We start from the raw sequence: 21,227 nt of genomic DNA on the forward strand, positions 1-21,227 counted from the left end.
CACATACCTCAGACTCTTCATAGCTCTTCAGTCTGTCCTGAAAGGCAAAAGCATCTAAAGAGCTAACAGCAAGCTGCAATTCAGATGAAGCAAAGGCTGCTCTGACCCTTGGCAGCCCTACACTCCAGGGCACAGAGCTGTCCTTGCCCTCCTGTTCCCTGACTGCACGGTGCTGCCAGAGCCGAGACCTCAGGCCAGAATCCTCCAAACCCTCAGCGCTCAGGGATTTTTAAATCATTATTTTGCTGCTTTGCTCAAGTACTTTAAAATTATGCTTGAAAGACAATTCCTGATTAGCCACAGCCTTTATGAGGCTGTGAATTCATAAATATCTGAAGTAGAGCAGAAAAAGGAAAACTTTACTTAGCCCTTTGCCTTCACAGGTTTGTTCCTTAAGAGACACTTTTCAGTACTTGGTCTCAGCAGTGTACAAGGATGAGGACCTTCAAGACTGTCTACTGCAGTGGGACACCTTGCAAGACAAGAAATTACTGGGTTGGCTTTTTACAGGACAGAACTGCACCTTTGGGTTGTGAAAATGAAGTGCTGCTTCTTGGTACAGAACAGGGATTATTGTTTGCATTTAAGGGCGAGTCCCACATTTGCTTCCCCTCTTTGCCAGCAGATTCTCTTTGAATGCATCCTCGTTCTCCTCAGTGCCAGGCCTGATGATCTACATGGTCCTGCCATTTTTCTGTGCTTTGTTCAGATACTCCAGTAAGTCTGATCCAAATCATACTGGTACAAAATATTCTTCACCAATTCATTGGAGGTCTAAAATACTTTCACGTTATTTCATTATGGGTGGGGAAGTTACCTGCACATTATCAACCCTTCATCACACAGGAAGTTCAACGTATAACAACTTCATTTTTAAAATAATTTTTCTATTGATGCTTCATATCATACAGGTATATGTACATGAACAACATCAAACAGGGGAAGAGTTACTAAACATGCAAGAACATAGTGAAAACTGGAAAACTCTCTGAAGTACAGACTATATTATGCATGGATTGATTTTGATTTCTTGGATTACTGTGAGTGATTCCAGGAAGAAAAATGCCTTTCATTCATACTGCAATACTACTCAAAAAACATACATGCTTCCATGCAGAGATCCACTGCAGCACAGAACATTTATTTCAGAGTACTTGTAGACTTGCTTTATGTAATGTGAATCTTAAACACTCAGAAGAATGGTAAGGTGAAAAATGTAAGTGAGGTATTATTTATCTCACTCACCTCTGGAAAGTAGCTCTTAAAAAATAAGTTTTATATGGTGTAAATTACTGCACAAACCTTAACATAGTAGAATCACATCCAGGCAATCTCTGGACCCAATTCCCTCTTTCTCACTTAATCTGAACTAGATGACAAGTAAATCCACTGCAGCACAATAAGTTACATCAGAAAATGGTACAAGATGAGAATCAAGTTGTGTGAATCACCTGGGAATATTTTGCCCTTCCATAGCTTATCAAGGAGCTGCACAACCTGAAATACAGCGTCCAGCGCTCTTAAGTATGGTAAACCCTTTTATATTCCTCAGGCAATAAAAGGAATCTACAACATAAACAAGAAGCAATTTAGGCCCTTATCGAGATTATGACCCAAAATTAATCTATTAAAAAGCGTTGTGTGAAAAACACTATGCCATCAATAACATTTTATAACAGAAGGTCTGGCAGATGGAAAAGTTCAGAACCAGTTTAATCAGCAACATACCCGTCTCTCAGTTTTATCTTCCCAGATATCAACCTACATTCGAGAGGGGTTACATGCGTTCAAATACACACAGTTTAATCATCAACTCGTTGGTCTGCCTCTTCTAAAATGAAGAGGAGTATAAATAGATCAAATTCTTCAACTCAACAGTCACACAGCAAAAACTGTTAGTAGGAAAAGTCTCTGCACCCTGAACAACTAAAGAGTATCAGGAGCAGGAAACATGAAAATCATTCTAGTCTTTCTATTCATTGCCCCACTTGCTCTTTCTGTTAGAGCTGAGAAGGATTATTCCTCCTCTGATTCTGCTGTGTTTCCTGAGACGAAATCAAGATTTGCCATGTTAGATGACGTACGAATCTTAGCCAATGGACTCCTCCAGCTTGGGCACGGGCTTAAAGACTTTGTCCATAAGACAAAGGGGCAGATGAATGACATCTTTCAAAAGCTTTACATTTTTGATAGGTCCTTTTATGAGCTTTCACTGCAAACTAGTGAAATCAAAGAAGAAGAAGAACAGCTCAGACAAACTACAGCCAGACTGCAAATGAACAATGAAGAGATGAAGAACCTCTCACAGGAGATGAATTTGAAGATTGAAGACCTCATACAAAACAAAATCCAGCTCCAAGAGCAAGTATGGGGACTGGAAGACAAAGTCACTAAACTGGCTGTTATCCAGCCTTCAATGCAAGAGACAGAAGAAATTTCTTCACTCAAAGTAAGTAGACTTGTGAAAGCCCTTGACACACAAAGCCAAAGTAAACTGTAATGCTATTATCAGTAGTTACGCAACATAAGCTCACGTTTTCTCTTCCTTTTCACTGTACTACTACTGTGTATTTTAAGAAATAAATCACTGCAATAATCTTAAAAGATTCCTGTCTTAATCTGATATATAATTTGTTTTGCAGTAAAATTCCCCAGTGGAATCAGTGAGAAAATTGTGAAATTATAAGGCTCCGTATCTTTTTCAGTACTTTTTGTTGCAAATCAGTTTTAAGAAATTCTGTAATAAAAATGATAAAAAAACTTTGTTAGCAGGAAAATGATGTGATTATCAAACCCATAGGTTTGTGTGCCATCACCTCATAATAAATGATTCATTAGTATAAAACTAGTATAAAGTACATAAAGTTAAAACTTAGGCATCCATAGTACCTATATGACCTCCAGGACCAAAGAACCTTGCAAGTGTTAATTGACTTAATGTCAATACATACAAGTATTCAGGTGGGTATAAATTTTCCTATGGAAAAGCAAGTATTAACTGTATTTTGCAGAAGCATAAAAAGTCTAAGCAACCTGTGTGAGAAAATACTGGCTGCTTGTGTCAAAGCAGAAAGATGAAACCAGATCTCCCAAATCCCAAGCCAATACCCTGAATGCTGGGAATTGTTCCCTTTTTTGATCAGTGGCATACATCCAGTTTGAATCAAGGGCCAACTTCACAGAGCTTGATTGTTCTGGACATGAAAATGGAAGGAAAATAGCAACAATAAAAAAGGTCTACAAAGCTGCCTGTAGTTTGTCTCAAAAAAAAAATGGGTGTTCACTACAGAGGCAAAGAAATTCACCCCTTCAGAGGCAAAGCAGACAACCCTTTGGAAAAGGAAAGGCAACGTTAAATGGTTTGTGCCTTTCAAACCTGCCCCCGTGACAAGAGTTATGGAGGCAGTGCCACTATGAAGGTCTTCTGCTGTTTCTAACCACAACCCTCCTCCCACCCTTCCTATCCTCAGGCTTTTGTGGAAGAGCAGGACAACCACATCAAGCAACTTCTCAAAATTGTAGAGGACCAGCACGTGCAACTCGACAAACAGCACAATCAAATAATGGAGCTGGAGGACAAGGTACACGAGCCATCTCTATGTCTCTGTTCACAATTTGCTCTCTCTCGTAACACTGAAGGAGTCAATGGCTCAACCATTCATTTGGGCCAGCCATCCCTCTTGGTCACAGTTTCGGGGTGTAGAAGAGGGTATTAACAATTTTGACCACAAACAGGTACCCTTCTGGGTGGGAGACTGCTGTGCTGCCAGGGAGGGGCTATGGCCAGGGCACAAAACAACCAAGAACGCAGCTTCGAAAAACCATCTACCGACACCAGGCTGCTGTATTTTCTGACTTCTAATTTTCTTTGCCCCTCCGCTCTTATTATCTATCATATTATTGTTCTTCCATTGGTCTTCTAAGTATCATTACTTTCGCCCTCTTTCTTTTCTTCCAATATTCACTCCAACAGGGAGCCGTGTTCTGCCGTTCAGTGTGTTACCGTAACGCTGGGATAACTGACATGCTCATATTTAATTTATTCCTAAGAGGAAGCTATAAAAGGAAAATGCCTTTCAGCCTAAGGAGCTCTGGGTTCTGTGCTCTTTAGATGTTGGTATTATTTTTCTAAGTTATGTCACCTGAGGAAATAAGTTAAATCTGTTTGCCCATTAAGATGCACCTTGTAAGGATGGGTCATTTACTCGCCTCATGAATCCTACATGTTTGGGCAGTGGCGCAGCCAACATCCACGCAACCGAAATCCATCACTGCAGTTCTAAAGTTATTTTTATGTTGTAAATTGGGTATCCTAAAGGATTACATTCACAAGAAAAATTATTCTCTGTGTGACGTTGTTCGGCTTGATACATGAACCTCATCATTTCAGAGCCTTGGGAAATTAACAGTCTGTAATTACGGTTCTTTTAGCTAAACCACATAGAGCTCCAGGAACTCACAGAGAACTCCTTCACAGAGGAGCAAACCGAACCAGAGGCCATCCCCTTTCCTGTGCGCAACACCACAGCTGCAACATACAAATCTGATGGTGAGATCTTATCTCTTAGACGTGACTACACAATACATTGCACTCACAGTATTCTCTGTGAAAGTTTTGCGTTGTTTTTCAATAGCCAAAGATAAAAAGCAAAAGACTCTTATGTTATATACAGCACTGTGGGAAGGAGGTAGGTCTCCTGCTTTGGAAAGAACATCATTACCTACTTAGCCCCGCTGCACGTGTACTTGTCTCTGGGGTGACATACAGGAACAATGTCCAATAATGCAGTAATTCTGTCCCCAACCTTCATCCTCCATTCACCTCTTGTAAACATGTGCCCTGACCATCTGACACTTCTGGCATTGCCAATGCCTGCCTTGGAGAGTATGAACAGAGCACTAATTTACTTCACACTGGCTAATTATAAGAACTGGAAGAGCTTTCTTTAAAGTTGAAAGGCGTTTTCAGTCTGCAGCAATGGCAATGGTATTTATTGGGAACTTTACAAGGGGTAGGAAAGTCCATTTGCCAAAGTCTAGTCGTAGGCCTTACAAGGTTTCCAAAACTATCTAGATTGAAAACTTGCCTAACTTAAAACACAGTACAACTTAGTAGCTGTACTACCAAGTCCAAAGCAATTTGCCCATTTAATGACATTTATTCGAAAATAAGATTACCAAAAACATTCAATTTTTTGGTTTGGCTCTATCCCATAGAGAAATTCAAGTTACAAAGCTGGATTAAAACTTATCATATTCAAAACAGGATTTGTAACTCTCTGCTGTTTGCTTTCCTAGGTGCCGCTCCCGACTGCACTGCCCTTTATAACAGCGGCATGCACTCCAGTGGTGTTTACACTATTAAGCCCAATGGCTCAGAAGCTTTCAATGTCTACTGTGAAATGAAATTTGGTAAGACAACTGTCCTAGTGATAGTCCAATTTTCACATAAGTAGTTTCTTATAAGCCAAAAAACTGTCTCTCATCCCAAAGCAGACAAAATCTTATCACGATTTATGTGTTGACTTCTCTTACTGGCACGTCTGTGCTTTGAACTCAGGTTTCCCATATCCTGAAGTGTCCTTAACACTGCTTATATTCTTTACTCACCTCTTGTTTATACCAAGGAAAGGACTTTCAATTACGTGACATAAATTAAGTATAATCATAAAACCAAGCCCCTTTAGCTAATGAAAATGGTGATTATAAATGCTATTACATTGCAATCATTAATAGCTTTTACAATAAAAGCAAACAGTAAACAGTAAATACCTTAGTAAAATTTTGTTCCATTAACAATGATACATCTACGTCTCAACCAACAACCTAACCCAGACAGGTGAGTCCTGCAGACAGGATTCCTGTATCATGTCTGGGTAAGTCAGTAGCTATGTATCCTATAGGTCCAGAACTGTCATGGACTAGAACGCAGCACCTATCCAAACTGTCTTTGTAAGGAACCCATTTGTCCATTCCTTTTGCCACTACCCAGAGATCATGCATCACTGGCCAGTTCCCTGTTCCCTGGTTTTTTCACCCTACAATGCAGCATCCTGCAGCGCTGCTCTGTGCGTGTCCTGCTCAGCTTCCTCGCACAGTCCCTTTGCCACAGCTACCCAGAGAGCCTGGGAACACAGTTATGCAAACGTGACAGGGCCATGTGATTTGTTTGGATGTGTAAACTGAATGGCATGGGGTTGCCCTGTACAAAAAGCTCCTTTGCTTACATTTGTTGAAACTGGTAAAACGAGGGTGTCATGACCTGGTTAGGAGAAAAGAGTCCGCTGCAACCCTGGCATGGGCATGGCCTCCAGCACTTCATACCTTCTGTGGAGCCGCGTTCCCAGCAGTCAAGCGCTATCAGTAGCAGGAGTCTGACAATCTGATCAAACGTCTGGAACATTTTATCTCTCTTTTTTACCATTTTCTCTATGTTTGTGTTTCTCAGCCCTCATAAACAAATGCAACCCAGTTAAGGCAGCTTAACTAAATAAGTCCAGGGAGCTGAGTCACCACAAGTGTGGCAGAGGACACTCAGGCTGTGTTCTGTTCAGCTGTGCTCACTTGAATTTCTTTCATTAAGATTTAAGCTAATTCATTCTGCTTCAAAATTGGAGCATCCAAGACACACTCATGGCCAGTTAATGAGGCCAAGGCCAAGATGAGTCAAGCATCTGCTCTCTGTGCTCAGTACACGTGCACTCAGGTCTGCTGCAAAAGGAAGAGTAAGTGGGATTCATATGGAGCCACCTTCAATGCAAACCCATTTTCTTCTTCACTACAGTAAAGAGCTCACTCACATAAGGGCAGCCACAGCAGTGCAGCCTGTATGTCGGCAGCTGATGGTCTCAGTTACTTTCCATCTTCTCTCTAGTGCTTTAAATACTTAAGCCAAGCTTGTGACTTACTTCCCCCCTTTGCATTTGCAGGCAGTTCCTGGACCGTAATCCAGAGCAGAGTGGACGGATCACTGGATTTCAACCAAACCTGGGATGCCTATACAAATGGTTTTGGTGACCTCAATGGTAAAAATGCCTTTTTTTGTGTCTTTTCTTTGTATCGGTTAATCAGAGAAGCTGCATCTACTTACTGAAAGGTATTCACATGAGAGCAGGCAAAACCTGCAAACGAATCTGAACAGCTTGCCTAATTCATAGAACACCGAAAAGTGCTTAACAGAAAACACAACTCAGTAAAATTCTCAGACACACCTTCAAATGTGTGTTTAGAAATGTTTGCTGAATCAAGGCCAGAATGCTTTAAATGCTATTTTAATTACTGAGATTTTACTATTTACAGAAGCACCTCCCAAGGCCATTAGAATACACACAAATGCAAAACCTCACCAAGTTGTTGTCACCAATTTCTCTCAAATTTCCTGCAATCCTGTTTCCCTTTAAACCACCACAATAATTTTTCCAACCTCAAGACAGCCCGAGGCTGTGTGTGCTCCCTTGCACAAGCACCTCCGGCTTCTCCATACAGTGGCCAATCTTCTCCATAGCAAGAAAGGGTGAGGAAACACCCACATTCCCCTGTTAATCATCAACTTCAAAGAATTTGTAGCACCAAATGCTGCCCAACAACCTCCCCATCCAGCATATTTCCCTATTTTTCTCATACAATGAGATGAGTCTACTTTTGTTTAGAAAATATTTTGACTTTCCAGACACAGCAGAGATCAAAACCTCACCAATGTGGGCTGCAGTATTGACTTACTTCCACCTCTTTTTACGGTAAAGAGCTGCTATATCACAACCTTGCCCACACTTTGGTACAGTAGCTCACAACTGAGGTAGACTTCTACCTGTGAAGTCTGTATGATCATACCGAATGCTATAGTTGCTCCTTGATTGGTCTCCAATTCCCATATACTACACTAACACAAAGCCACATCTTCTCAGTGTCAGAAAGATTTTGCAGAGGACTGCATCACACTCAGCTATGTCCTACTTAGTCCTGTGCCACATATTCTAAGGTCATAATATATAACAGGCTACTGCTCGTTACCTGTAAATTGTGGGAGTATTTTACTCAACCATCTTGTCTTCTATTGCTTTAAATGCCACCTGCATGTATGGCACTCACATTCAGCTACGCTATTTCTACCTGTGTCAATTACCTATTATGCACTGATACCAGTGGCACTGATAATAAGCTACTTAATGAACATAATTTATGAATCTAATTAAACTAATTATCAAGAATTCTAGGAAAAGAAAAATGCTCAAGTTAAATTCACTTTGTACACATGGGTATCGAAATCACAGTTCAGTTCTGCAGCTCTTTCCTTAAAAAATACAACAATTGCAATTAAGTTTTATGTATGTCATTTGCTTCATTTGTCACACAGTTCCAATTACGCACATCTTGAGCTCCCTCTCAGTTTCACAAGAGGTGGGAAAGTTAAGAGAGAAGCTTCAGTTCATTTATATCTCTTGCTTTTATTGATCACCAGTGTGCAATTAAGAAGAGGTAAACAAAAAGAATGTAGCAGGAGACCTCTGAAAAGATCAACAGTCCCCAAGACTCAAATTATTGATTTGATTAAAGCAATGAATAAACCTTTTTAAATACTGTATTTTCACACATACTACCCGCAGGTTATCCGTAAAAACAAATTAAACAGCAGCTTGAGCGATACAGGGTTTTAGGACAAGTTCATCATATAACCCCTGCCCCATTAACTCTCTGCCGGGTGACTTCTGTCCCCTAATCCTCACCGCTGACATCTCTTGATTCTGACACCATGCAGCTTAGTTGAACATGTATTTTCAGATGCTGATATTCTTAATGTGAACGAGCTACCTGAGGTATGGGTTAGAGATCTGAAAAACATGGTGTGTTCATGCCTAGCTCCATATTTAACAGCACCTATTCACTACAACTTTGCAGAGGAATTCTGGCTAGGCCTGAACAAGACCTATTCCATTACTAAACAAGGAGACTACATCTTACGGATTGAGCTGCAGGACTGGAAAGAAAATAAGCGTTACATCGAGTATGCGTTCAGCCTGGGGGGCCCTGAAACAGACTACACTCTCCAGCTTTCACGGATCTCCGGCAGCATCCCCAACGCCCTGCCAGAGCAAACAGAACTGCGGTTCTCAACTGCAGACCGTGACGTGGACACTACGAATGACTTCAACTGTCCAGAAAGCTACCTAGGTATCAGTATGCTGGGTATATTAACACAGGAGTTTCTTTGTTACATAAAAGACGGTAGTATGCTTTAGTGGGTAGTTACTGATATTAACCTGGCTTTAGATACGGAAAAGAGAGGGTAGCAACATCTTTCTGCTTGCAAGAAAGGGCAGAATACGTTTTTCATTGGCAGGGTCCTACAACGAGGCATCACGATTCTATTTTATAGCTAGGTAAAACGAAAACAGAGTGAGGGTGTGCATACAGCCAACATCAGAAACAGAACTAGCAGCAGAGGTTGAGGGGCAGTTATTCCTCTGATGCTTGGTCTGTTGTGGCAGCCCTAGGTCAGATTGTTTAATCATTCTTTGCAAAAAAAACATTAGACAAACTGACTCTTAACTCCATTTTGACTACAAAACAAAAGTTAAGAATGATGGTGAGTTTCCACGCAAAGGCAGATTTTAAGTGTTTATCAAATATACATGATATAATCACTCTCAAAAGAGCAAGAGAGATGCAAGGCTGAAGACATTTCTCCCTAAAGATAATTTGGTTAAAGGATTCCCAATTCTTTGATTTTCTGAAGCTTTTATGTTTTGCCAGTTTATAGCAAAAAAACAAACAATTGAAAAAGCATTAAATTATTAAACCAGAGGATACAGAATTGCCCTCCAGGCACCTGCTTCATGCAACAAACATTCTGTACATCACTGTAGGCTTGCAAATTGTTAACATCTGAAACAACGCTGAGTGTTACTCAGCTCTAGTGACCACAAAGCAGATGGCCAATTACTTCCAAAGTGCTAAACTTTCATTTTTTAGCACAGAGCCACTGCCAGTCCTTTGCAAGCAGAACTGGGCATACAACTTACAAGGCTTGTGGTTAAAGGACACCAGCCAATAAAAAAGAGAATTTGTTTACACTTCTGCCTCCTGTAGATGCAGAGATTTAACTATTTGTACCCACGAAAAATATCAGCAAGTCAGAAAGTCAGTTCCAGAGGGTCACGGGAAACATGAAAGCGTGGTGCTAACTTCTTAAGTGTCCCAATTCAGTGGCAGTATTTGTGTGTGCAGTTTTCTATGCACCACTACTTTTATGTGAAGCAGACAATAACAGGGAGCACAGCATCTCTGTATTGGCCCTCAGCTTGCAAGTGTGAGTGGGTATACGTACAAGCACCATTTCATCTGGGCATATTGGGTAATTGTCACTTTTCCCAAAAATGGTCTAAAGAAGATTTATGTTGCAACCAGGAGCTGTCTACGAGGAAACCGAGCACAATATGTTACGAGTACAATTGACAGTAACTGACATTACAATATTTTTCCTTAGGAGGCTGGTGGCACAGTGAATGTGAGGAAACCAATCTCAACGGGAAATACGTCGCACCAAGGTCAAGGGGAAGACTAGACAGAAGAAAAGGCTTATACTGGAAGCCTAAGAAAGGAAGATACTACCTGCTCAAGTCAACCAAAATAATGATACACCCAACAGATTTAAAAAGTTTTGACTGAATGCTCAACCTGATGCATTTTAATACAGAACATATACAACAACCATTACTACATCAAAGAAGTTCATGTTAAGTTTAATAACAGATGCATGTCTAAATGCATACACTATATGGTGTATTCTGCAATACATAAACCTGAGACTTTTGTGATGGTCTTACAGTATGTTTGGTGAGTACTCTCATTCCCTCTAGCCTCAATGTCAATGTGCTGTAACTTTCATGGAGCTTCTACCTCCCTAGGATGAAACTCTAATGCCTAGGAAACAACCACGTATTCATGTATTAGATAATACTGCTTGAGGGAATGGGTTTTCAAGCTGTTGCATTTTTTTATGGGTTGTATAGTAGGAAACACAAAAAATGTTCAAGTAAACAAAGGGCTGGGAAAATGCTACAGAAGACATTTAGGTATTAAACTATAGGGAAAAAAAGAAATTTCATTTTGTAAAGTAACTAATTTGATGTTCAGTTTATGTTATTGTTGTGGAATGTTTCTATGAGCAAAAGACGGGTACTTCCCCATTTTAAGGTTCTGCATATTTCCAGACAGATTTTCAGCTGCATAGCTCAGGCCAGCTTTCACTGCAGCACTGTACTCACACAGCTACCTAAGCCAGAGCACAGGCCTAATCTTTTAGATACCACACTTCAAAACATAACTTAAGAATGACACTTTCTTACTGGAAGTTAAGAGCTAAGCTTCAAACCTTACTGAAATGAGTAAGAGATCTTTTCTTCTAGTTACAAATTAAATCAGAGACACCCCTTTGTGACCTTTTAGTACACCTACCTAAGGAAATAAATAAAAGACCAAGCGAGCACACAACAAAACACCTTGCAGATAGAGAACAGCTGCCTGTGGCTGCCATGGAGTCAATGGCACCAAGCAACAAACCCTGTAGGCACGACCTATGTGACAGCGTTGGTCCAGCTCCTGAGAACATATTCACATTTGTTTAACTTCAGCTGCAGAATGCTGCGAGGCAGAAGGACCACTGACACACTTGCAGATGCCCAGCTGTGGAAGTGTCGACTGACAAAGACCCCAGTTCTGCAGTTACACTGAGTCATATTGACTTGTATATCTTACCTAACCCTTGTACAGTAAGGATTTTTTATTCAACATTTGCAACCATAGAGAAAAAGTTTTAAATTGTAATGTGTCAGAATGAAACAATGAATGAACAGAATGTACTAATTACATAAAAAACTGTAAAAGTACTTTTAATTCTCATGGATTTATTATGAAGCGATCACACAGTGCTGCTTATTTGTACTGGTGTGTTATAACGTTTAATCACCTGTCCAACCTCTATAAATAAATAAATAAATAAATAAATAAATAAAACTTTAAAAGATATGAGAGAGGAAACTTGATGAAACTCTTTCTTTTAAGCTTTGGTTTAGAAAAAACTGGTTTGTATTTATCTAACTTTTACAACAAGAAGTAACGGATATGGTGAGTAATTTGGTGAAATTACTCAGCTGAAGCAGACAATTCCACTTAGATGTGCAATGTCTTCAAAGATACTGTGAAAAAAAAGCTTTAAATGAATAGTGGTACACAATGAAAAGAGATCTGCTCCCTGCTTGGGCTTTGCTATAGAAAGGTTATTGTTTTCCGAGACACTTTCTTTCTTCCAGATCTTCAGAAGATTTTTTTTTTCAACCATTGCAAACAAAGAAATTATTTTTAAATCAGAATGGAAATATGACTGAAGCAATGATGCAGGTTTTTTTCATTTTTAACCCTAACTTCAAAGAAAAAAAGGCACTGAAAGTGTTCAAAAAGAGTAAAACCAGTAAGACAATTATGACTTTAGCAGACAAAAGAATCTACATAAAACTGAAAAGAACTCAGCTAAATTTCACTGTGAATTCTGGGAAATGGAGAAACCTCCCTCATGTTCTTGTTCACAGCCAAGTTTTATGCAGATGTGTTTGTCCCTTCACAACTGTGTGTTTTCTGCTGTGTCAGTCTGGACCCTTTTTGTGCCTCTGGCACAGCAGACCTACTGATACAGCAAATTTTGCAACAAACCAGATGATAAGGTAGGAATTTCTAGGCTTGCCAGTCTCAGACCCTGAAACGTGAAATGTATTTCAAAACTCTAACCTGTATGTGGTATTTGGAACGTAGACATCCCTGGCAGGAAACTCCAGGATTTCTCTTGTAGGTCTAACTCTGCTGTCTGGGTAAAGTTTGACTTGCAGCAACTCTGGAGTTAGACAGTAATGGGGATTCTCTGGAGCCGGAGATATGTCTATCTTTAATTGCGCTGTAAGAAGAAAATGGTTTTATTAAAATAAATAGAAGTTAATTTAAATCAAAAACTATATTCATGCTTTGTTCCTTTAGGTTAATATCCTATATATTAATATCATAACTAAACAAATTATAAATTACAACCAATGCAGACATGTTAAAAACAAGTAACAGAGAATCAAACCGATATCTAGGGCGACCGGGACATCAGATAATAAGAACCAACAGAAGAGATGTATCTTAACAAGTCCCAAATACTGTTCTCATAGGCAAGTTGAGGAAATGCAGTCTAAATAATGCTACTGGGAGGCCCAACCATAGTTAGAAATAATACTCAAAGTCTCATAAGGAATCTTGCCTATCAAACTGGAAGGGTGCATCAGGAGCTGCTGAAAGATAATCCATACCAAGACTATTGAATGTTTTCCTTAGCAAGTCAGGTGACAGTACTGACCGCACACTTACTGCTAGCGGATGGCACTGAGGTTGGAATGACTGTAAAAACTTAGAAGACAGGAGAATGGGAGAAATGGCATCAAATGACTAAGTTGAAACATAAAAAAGAGCAAAGGACTTGCATTAAGTAGGAGAAGGCAAACATACAAACAAAACCTCCAAAAATAATTGGCATGGATCAACTCTGTAGAAAAGGCCTGGGTGACGCAGTGACAATAAGCCAATGTCCAGAAGAAAGCCACAACCATTCTAAGACATATTAGTGCAGTGTCATGTGTAAGACAATGGAGACAAATTAGTCTGCTTTGCTTGGCATGAGGTCTTAGGAGAAGCAGAACAACCAGTTTAGAGCACTGTGCTTGAAGAAAAGCATGGGCAGATTAAAGAAACTCTAGCAAAGAATAACAGGCATATTTAGAATCACAACCTTTAAGGAAGGGTTGAAAAAAACCTGAGATTGGTTAGGCTACAAAACAGAGGTGAATAACAGTGAACTAATAACAGTATTCAAGTACTTGAAAGGCCGTGATAACTGCCTTGAGGGCATGACAGACCATAATCAGATTAATTTGTAGCAAGATAATTTTGCAAAGTTTTCTTAATACCTAACCTCACTACAAGGACAGCTGAGTGCTGGGAGAGATGATCTAAGGAAGCAGCAGGATTGCTGTCCCTGGAGATTTTTAGAACAGGTTAAGTAAATATTGTCAGGAATAGCACAGGTCAGGGACCAGTGATGTTTCACTGCTGGTGTGCCAGAGTTTTTATTTCCCTTTCTCAAACAGAGGTGGAGACTGCTCCTATTAACCAGGTGGGAGCCAGGAGAGAGATCTCCTCTCAGCTAGAGTGGTATTTTACTCAGGAAAACAGGCTCCTCAGGGCTGGGTTTAGTGCCTTGGGGCTTGCACCCTCTTCTCACAGATACTCCTCTGCGTGACAGGAGCTGCATGTGCACACGTACCAGTGAAAACCTGCCAAAACACCATCTTTAGTGCTCGTCATCTTCCAGGAATTGCTGTTAATGACTTCTGAGGGTTTCTTCATCTGCTCACTTACAAGAATTGGGTGGCAATTGGGAAGGACGAACCACATACCTTAACACCAAATGTGAGCCAAAAAGATCCCGCTCATTACCTGTGATGGGTCTCAATCTCCGTAACACTGATGATGGCCGTCTCATGTCAGCAAGGAACTTGTACAAATCTTCATCGCTCAGGCGATCACCCTCCTGTTGGATGTCGGGAAGAAAATGCTTGTCTACACAACCCTTCAGGATTGTGAGAGAATGAATAAACCATCTAATACTATAGCCTCTTTCCTCTGAGATATCAAAATGTACCTTCCCAGAACAAGGTGTTAACATTAACATGCTAAATTACAGTTCATTTCTCCATCCTTTTCCTTCCTTTTTTCCTTATTAATCATCATGACAGCTGCAGGAACTTCTCATTGAAAACCTTTTCTCTCCCCATCAATATTATCTTTTTCAAATCTGAAAATGGCTGTTAAAAGATTTCCCCAAAATATCCACTTTTTAGCAAGTATAATAGTTTGAAAAAGTATCCGTCATTCAGGTAGTGATCCTCATTCCTTCTCCTCTGCCTTCTCTTTGGTTTGAGTCTAAAAAAGCCTTACTTTTCAGGAGAAGTGTTAAGAAACGGTGGGAACTGGAAGGAGTCTGTTGTCAGGCTTCCTTGTGCCACATTCTAGTAGGCCAGAATTTTGTTAATTTTGGAAACATTATAGAAAATGTGACTGCCACCCTCTAACTATCCAAAAGTAGAAGATATCTGATAATAAAGGTAATAAATCACAATATGAAAAAAGAAGCAAACAGAAGGAGAAAAATGCTGGGTAGTATTCAATTAGTTGTACTCAGTGGGAGAAAAGGAAGGGGAGATAAAAAATAAAAGACACAGAAGAATCAGAAACTTAAATCTTAAATCAGAACCAAAATTTTCAATCAACATTCAGCAATTTTTAAAGGACAAATTAATAAAACAAGCTCCTTCAAAGTTGCCAAGTGAAAACAACCTCAACGAAGTAAATAAATTTGTAAATCATGACTAACTTAGTGACCAGGTCTGAACTGGGGTACCTTACAAAGAGGGCTGCAAAACATGGTCAGTGGAATGGCTGCATCACCAATGCTGTAATATTTTTTAATTTTTACTTTCTACATTTTGGGTGAATACATTACAGAACTGGATTTTGTGAACACCCCAAGTAAAAGGAACTTCCTGAGCTGCCCTGTGTCTCTAAGGCCCCAGGGATACCGTCTCCAGAGCCCAGTTTCAGTCACACTGAGTTTCATGAAAGCACGGAGCATGGGAGTCATGAGTCACCCTCCGCTCACATGGTTTGCACCAATATAACTTGATGCCCTTGATGACATTTCTCCTTATTTACACTACTGTATTTAAAAGCAGACTTTGGATGGCTACCCACAGTGAAAGTGGCACGTAACCAAAACAATCAAAAAAAAACCCAGAAGAGCTTAACCAACTTTCAGTATATAGAATCTACATCTTTGTATTCTCAGTGATCAAGAAATCAGCCAAAAAAATCCCATTTGTATACTAGTAAATCCCTTTTTATACACAAAGGTGACATTAAAATAACAATTTTCTTTAACCAGATGTGGCATTAAGCAAATCTTAGCAAACATTAGTAGACTGAAACCATTTTCTAAGCTTAACTAAAAATTTTATTCTGTTTAATCGTGTTTTCTACTGCTTCTCAGGAAAAACCCAAGCTCTGGCTAAGAACTGCCACTCAGCAAAGCAGCTTCAGAAATGAAATGCTTTATTATCTCAGGTATCCCTGATTGTGTCCAGTGAACAGATGCCAACCTCAAACCACATTGATGAACCTGGTTCTGAGCCTGCTGATGTTTCACCAGGATTGTCTATCACCCAATGAAACTGAAGGAGCCAACTGACCATCGTGATAAAGGCTATGCAATTCCCAGACCAGGACAAACACCTAGAATACTTTTTGGTACATCCCAACCCAATGAAGTTATCCTCAGGTTTTGTGAACTTGCTTCCATGCACATTTTTCCAAACACGTGTACCAGAAAGCCATCCAGTGCATGTTAGATAAATCTGGAGCAAAATAAACTGGCGTTCTTCTGGGAAGGCCCAGTTCTATTAGCTGGAGTGGCCAAGTCACTATGCCATAATGATGCTTTATTGTTCAGGTCAAAACCAGCTAATAATTCAAAATTCCATAACGTAATTATTCACAGTAGGCTTATTGAAAGAATCCACCGATCTACTGTGGACCCACTGCTGGCAGAATTAAGCACATGATGTAACAAAACTGCTGCGTGCTGTTCAAAGACATCCTGTGATCAGGGAACAGACATTACATGCATTGAGAGCATCACAAATTAATCATTCAGGTCTAAATTGACTTCACATGATCAAATCACTCTGTCCAAGGAGCAACTCCTTAATTAGATAGCTTCATACAATACCTGTTTAAAGAAGTTTGTCACTGTCAGAGTAGCTGGTCTAAAACTGGTCAAATTGCAAGCCTCATCCCCACTTGTGGTTCTCTCTAACGAACGCCTTCCGACAATACTGGAATTCCGCCTCTCTGACCACGATCCTTTACGTTCTTCAAAAAACAAAAATGGGGAGGAATTAAAAAACAGGAGAAAAACAATAGTCCAAGAGCCTACTTTTATTCCAACCAGGATTTTCTACACAAGAAGATAGGTGCTGCATTTGGAAATTATGCAATAAGCGTGATAGAAGAGGTGGTTATGCTAAGACAATCACACTCCTGAGGCATCAGGAGGCTATGAAGCACAGCTGACTACTTCTGCTCCTCTCACAGCAACCTCACCCCAGTGCCTTACTGCTATTATAAAAGTCTTTATCGTGTGGAGATTTATGTATTTCTCTTGCTCTGAAAGATGATGAAGTTGGCAGTTTTGGGGATGCTGAAGAGCAGTTTCAGATGAGCTATGTGGTTCACAAAGATTAATCCACTCCTTTGGAAAATGTTCATCAGCCTGTAACGCTCTCTCAGTCTTAGAAGCCTGGTTTTAAATAATATAACAGATGGTTTGCTTGTAAAATCCTTGAAAGATAAATCCATTTGTTATCATGGACTTTTCTGTTTTATTTCAACCATGACCCAAGACTACCAGAAGGCCTAGGGCAGGGGGAGGAAAGCGATAAAAGGAGCAATGGCAGCTACAGGGTGTGAATCAAGACTTCAGTAAACTCTGGATTTGTCCACATTCCCTCATGCAGACGCCAGATACTGTACCTCCTGTACCAACTTCTACTTCCGTGGAATCTCTTTCCAAACTTCCAGCGCTGCTCACAATGTTCATTAAATGAATGGCCGTCCAGGCAAAAGGCATGCGATACTTGCCTAGTCTTTGGCAAAACTGCTCTGCTTGGCATTTCAGTTTTTCCAACTTTTCTTTATTCTATGAAGAAAATATTCAATCCAAGAGATTAAAAGGAGAGGAATAGGAACAAAAAGATTCTTTTAGCAGGATTGGTAAGTAACAATGGTATCTTTTCTAACCTGCAATGATTTTGTGCTTCAATAGCACCTTCTAGAGGAGGATCACTAAGCGCTAGGCAAACGGACTTCTGCTTCCCAGAACCTGCCATCAGGCCAACAGCACCAGACACAGGACAAGTGGACAGTCAGAGCGGCTGGCTTCATGCTGTTAAGCCTCCTGAATAGTCTGTCAAAGCCCAGTGAGCTCATCTGCCCACTGCCCTTTCAAGAAAAGCTGAATTTTACTCTGTGAAGTCTGAAATGGCATTTCTTAATGTGATTTTACGCAGCAGGTGCTCAGATCATCTGGAGTTGCATGGGAAACTGAGAACATTCCTCAAATAAGCAGTATCATACAAGTTTTGTTGAGGAAAAAGAGGAATATGGGAGGACTTTTCCATAATTCTGCATATTAAAGAGTCATTTTTTGCTCTATAAAGGTTGTTGCCTACAGGCCTCTAACAAGCCCCCAGACAGAGGGCTGGATAACAACAGAGCACGCTGTTTCTCACATTCTTCTAGTTCAGGACATGCTTATGCACTTTGCCTGGAAGATCTTCAAAAATCACCTTTTCACTTACATTCCCAAGCATCCTGCAAATCCAATTCAAAAATTTTACTTAGCCACATGTCAACTTATTGTTCACAGGAAATGTAGTTTTTTACTTTTGTTATCTATATACCTGAGGTGAAAAATACCCATTTTTTCATATTGTGGTGCAGTGATATAAAGACAGAGGTAGACAAAAAATGTTAACTTCTTTAGCTAAAAATGTATTTGAATTTTAGGAAGCCAGAACTTTGTTAGAGTTTGATTGAAACTAACAAATGAACATTCCATCTCCTTTGAAAAAAGCACAAGGGAAAGCCTCTGATCACAAGAAGGGCTGGCATCTCTGTTTCCGTCTTCATCCAGTCCTCACTATAACACTTTGATCTTCACTTCGCTCAACCCAACTGTACAAGAAACCATTTTTGAGATTCCTAAGCACCACTTCACATCTTATCTACCCAAGGTTTCCTTCCCAAGCTCACTTGCACATCTTACAAATTGGAGTTGTAAAACAGCATACTGAGCTCAAGTTAAGAGATTTCTCCTTCTGACTGCTAGTAACATCAGAGATTTGCTGTGCTATAATCACTGTTGTATTGGAGAAAGCATTTCAGAAAAACAAATAGTAGCCTGTGGGTGAAAAGATCAAGGAAAGGCCATAGTCCAGGTGTCAGTGAATTCTGCAGGTGCCAGCAGCACTCCTGTTTGCTCCTGACTGTACCAAACCTGCAATTCCCACTCAGACTCCAATATACTGCAAAGAGCAACCAGCTACCAACGGCAGAGAATGAGATGGCATTCTTCCCTGTGTGGAAACCTCTGCTTTCAGGCCTGCAAGGAGACAGGCTGCATTTAAAAGGGATGGATTTAATGAGGGAAAGACAAAGAATCCGCCAAACTGGGGCAGGACAATGCTATCCACTGCACTTCACAATTCCCAGGACAATGCCCAAACTGTTAAAGACAGGAATTAAAGGAACACTGTTAATGAAAAACACAAACACTAAAGTATAAAAATCTAAAATTGCCCTTACTATATGTAAAAAAGACAGCTTTATCCTACTGTTGAGTGTGGTCTTTCTTTACAATATTACAAAAAAACAAAAATCAGCAGAAAAAAGCAGAAAAAACCAAACAGAAATACGCTGCAGTTCAAAACCAGGCCTGAAGGAGAATCTCCTCTTAACTTACTTCATCCACTTTCCAACCCTTCTAGAGGAAGGTAGAGGTACTGTGATGGGGTTAAGCTGCAGAAGCAATGGAAAAGTTGAAATTTTACTGCATCAAAGGCTGCCTTCACTTGACCCAGCTGTACGCACACAGCTGATCCTCTGGGACAGGGAATCACAGATGACTGAGCTTGATGGTAACCACACATCTCCCCTGTCAGCTACAAAAACCGATGACCTTTAACTACTCTACCCCAACAAGGCATCAAGATTCAAGGGTCTTTGACTCCTTTTTGGCCTTTAGAATTTGACTGCCTTCTTAATTAAAAATGGATCCTTCTAACAACAGGAACAGTATCAGTGGCTGTTAAGTCCAAGGTAAAAGAAAATAATGTATGTTTAATTTGTTAATAACAAAATGCCTTCAATCACTTGTAGCGTGTTTAATCAAAACATCAAAAACATTCTTACCTTTGCTGCATCAGATTCTTTAAAAATCATATAAGGCTCTGCACACTCCCCAATATCTCCCTGCTGTAATACTTTTTCCAGCTGAGAAGGGAAAACGAACCGTTATAAGGACATGTATCCAACAAGGACTGTTAAATTAAACAAACACTAGGAAGCAAAAACTACTACAAAAGAGTTAAAGCTTGATTTCCCTTTGTGAGTCAGGGAACAAGCACTGCACTCAAGTTATTAGAACCGTTAAGTTCCCAGGTCTCCAGCTATAACTGAATCACAAGTGTAAAATATAGGTTCAAAGGGAACCACTTCATTTTGGTTTGATCTGTTCTAGAGCCACTTTCAGCTCATTTTTAAGGTCTTAAAGACAGCTTACACTGTCTTCAGCATCATCATTTTCAGAATTCCATTCTTATTTCTGTTCACCATACTAAGGACCTACTGCAGCAGCACAAAACAGTGCATCAGATGTGCTCAGCTAAAACAAGCACTATTTTAAATCAGTGTGTTTGCAAATCAAATAAAGAAATAATCAAATAATTAAAGTTAGGCAAAGATTACATTTGCTTCTGAAGTCTGAGTAACACAAAACTGCTTAACACCCAGTTTCTGATAGAAATCTCTTCCCTGTCACATGCATGAAGACTGTTCCTCTCAGCAGAACCCTGACCCTCCCTCCCACGCCCACTACTTTGCACATGCTGTTACTAGATTAGAATATCTTTAAACTTCTCCCATGCTTATAAAGTGCCATTCATACTTCTCTATTAGAACTCCAGGAGGCTATCACAACCTAAGGAACAAAACCACATTCCATCAAATCTTGCACTCCCTGGTGAGTTTATGCTAGCAATAACAGCTGCCTGAAAAGTGGTTTCCCAGTGAGTAAGACCCATGTGAAAATTCACCCTATAAGGCATACTATGCATCTGTCTTATTTATCCCTGGCTATATCCTTTCCATCATCAAATAAAAAAAAAATCACCTAAGCCACCAGCTCCTCTTGGATCACTGGTTTTACAAGCACTAATGTGCAGTCACAAGCTCTTTCAGCCAGATCCCCATCTCATAAATATGGGGTTTTCTCTTCCTCATATCTTGTAAAAATCAGGAGAGTGAATATG

General features: G+C 40.0%; 2 protein-coding genes across 9 annotated transcripts in view; one reads left to right on the top strand and one right to left on the bottom strand.

Annotated features, from left to right (window-relative positions):
* The window catches only part of DOCK7 (dedicator of cytokinesis 7), a 106,999-nt gene that overhangs the window by 52,868 nt on the left and 32,904 nt on the right, over positions 1-21,227 (bottom strand). For all 8 annotated transcript variants that reach the window (XR_008748997.1, XM_055815165.1, XM_055815164.1 and 5 more), the window contains exons 10-14: positions 20,110-20,190; positions 17,671-17,836; positions 16,868-17,010; positions 14,521-14,614; positions 12,781-12,943 (exon numbers count right to left, since the gene is read on the bottom strand). Coding sequence is in view for 7 of the 8 variants with exons in the window: in XM_055815165.1 (XP_055671140.1) it covers positions 12,781-12,943; positions 14,521-14,614; positions 16,868-17,010; positions 17,671-17,836; positions 20,110-20,190 (647 nt within the window). In the remaining variant the exon portion in view is untranslated. The remainder of the gene's footprint in view (positions 1-12,780; positions 12,944-14,520; positions 14,615-16,867; positions 17,011-17,670; positions 17,837-20,109; positions 20,191-21,227) is intronic.
* Positions 1,877-10,827, top strand: ANGPTL3 (angiopoietin like 3). The gene is made up of 7 exons (XM_005241535.4): positions 1,877-2,449; positions 3,471-3,581; positions 4,432-4,549; positions 5,299-5,412; positions 6,930-7,025; positions 8,896-9,168; positions 10,484-10,827. The coding sequence occupies exons 1-7, from the start codon at positions 1,952-1,954 to the stop codon at positions 10,663-10,665; spliced, it is 1,392 nt and encodes a 463-aa protein (XP_005241592.3). The 5' UTR covers positions 1,877-1,951; the 3' UTR covers positions 10,666-10,827.

The sequence above is a fragment of the Falco peregrinus genome, chromosome 10 (assembly GCF_023634155.1).
Source record: "Falco peregrinus isolate bFalPer1 chromosome 10, bFalPer1.pri, whole genome shotgun sequence".
Classification (NCBI taxonomy): domain Eukaryota; kingdom Metazoa; phylum Chordata; class Aves; order Falconiformes; family Falconidae; genus Falco; species Falco peregrinus.

Bases quoted from the DNA above. Each gene is read 5' to 3' on its own strand.
- ANGPTL3 (XM_005241535.4), top strand. From the start codon at position 1,952: ATGAAAATCATTCTAGTCTTTCTATTCATTGCCCCACTTGCTCTTTCT. The intron at 4,550-5,298 runs GTGAGATCTTAT...TTGCTTTCCTAG, and splicing joins TGCAACATACAAATCTGATG to GTGCCGCTCCCGACTGCACT. The intron at 7,026-8,895 runs GTAAAAATGCCT...ACAACTTTGCAG, and splicing joins TGGTTTTGGTGACCTCAATG to AGGAATTCTGGCTAGGCCTG.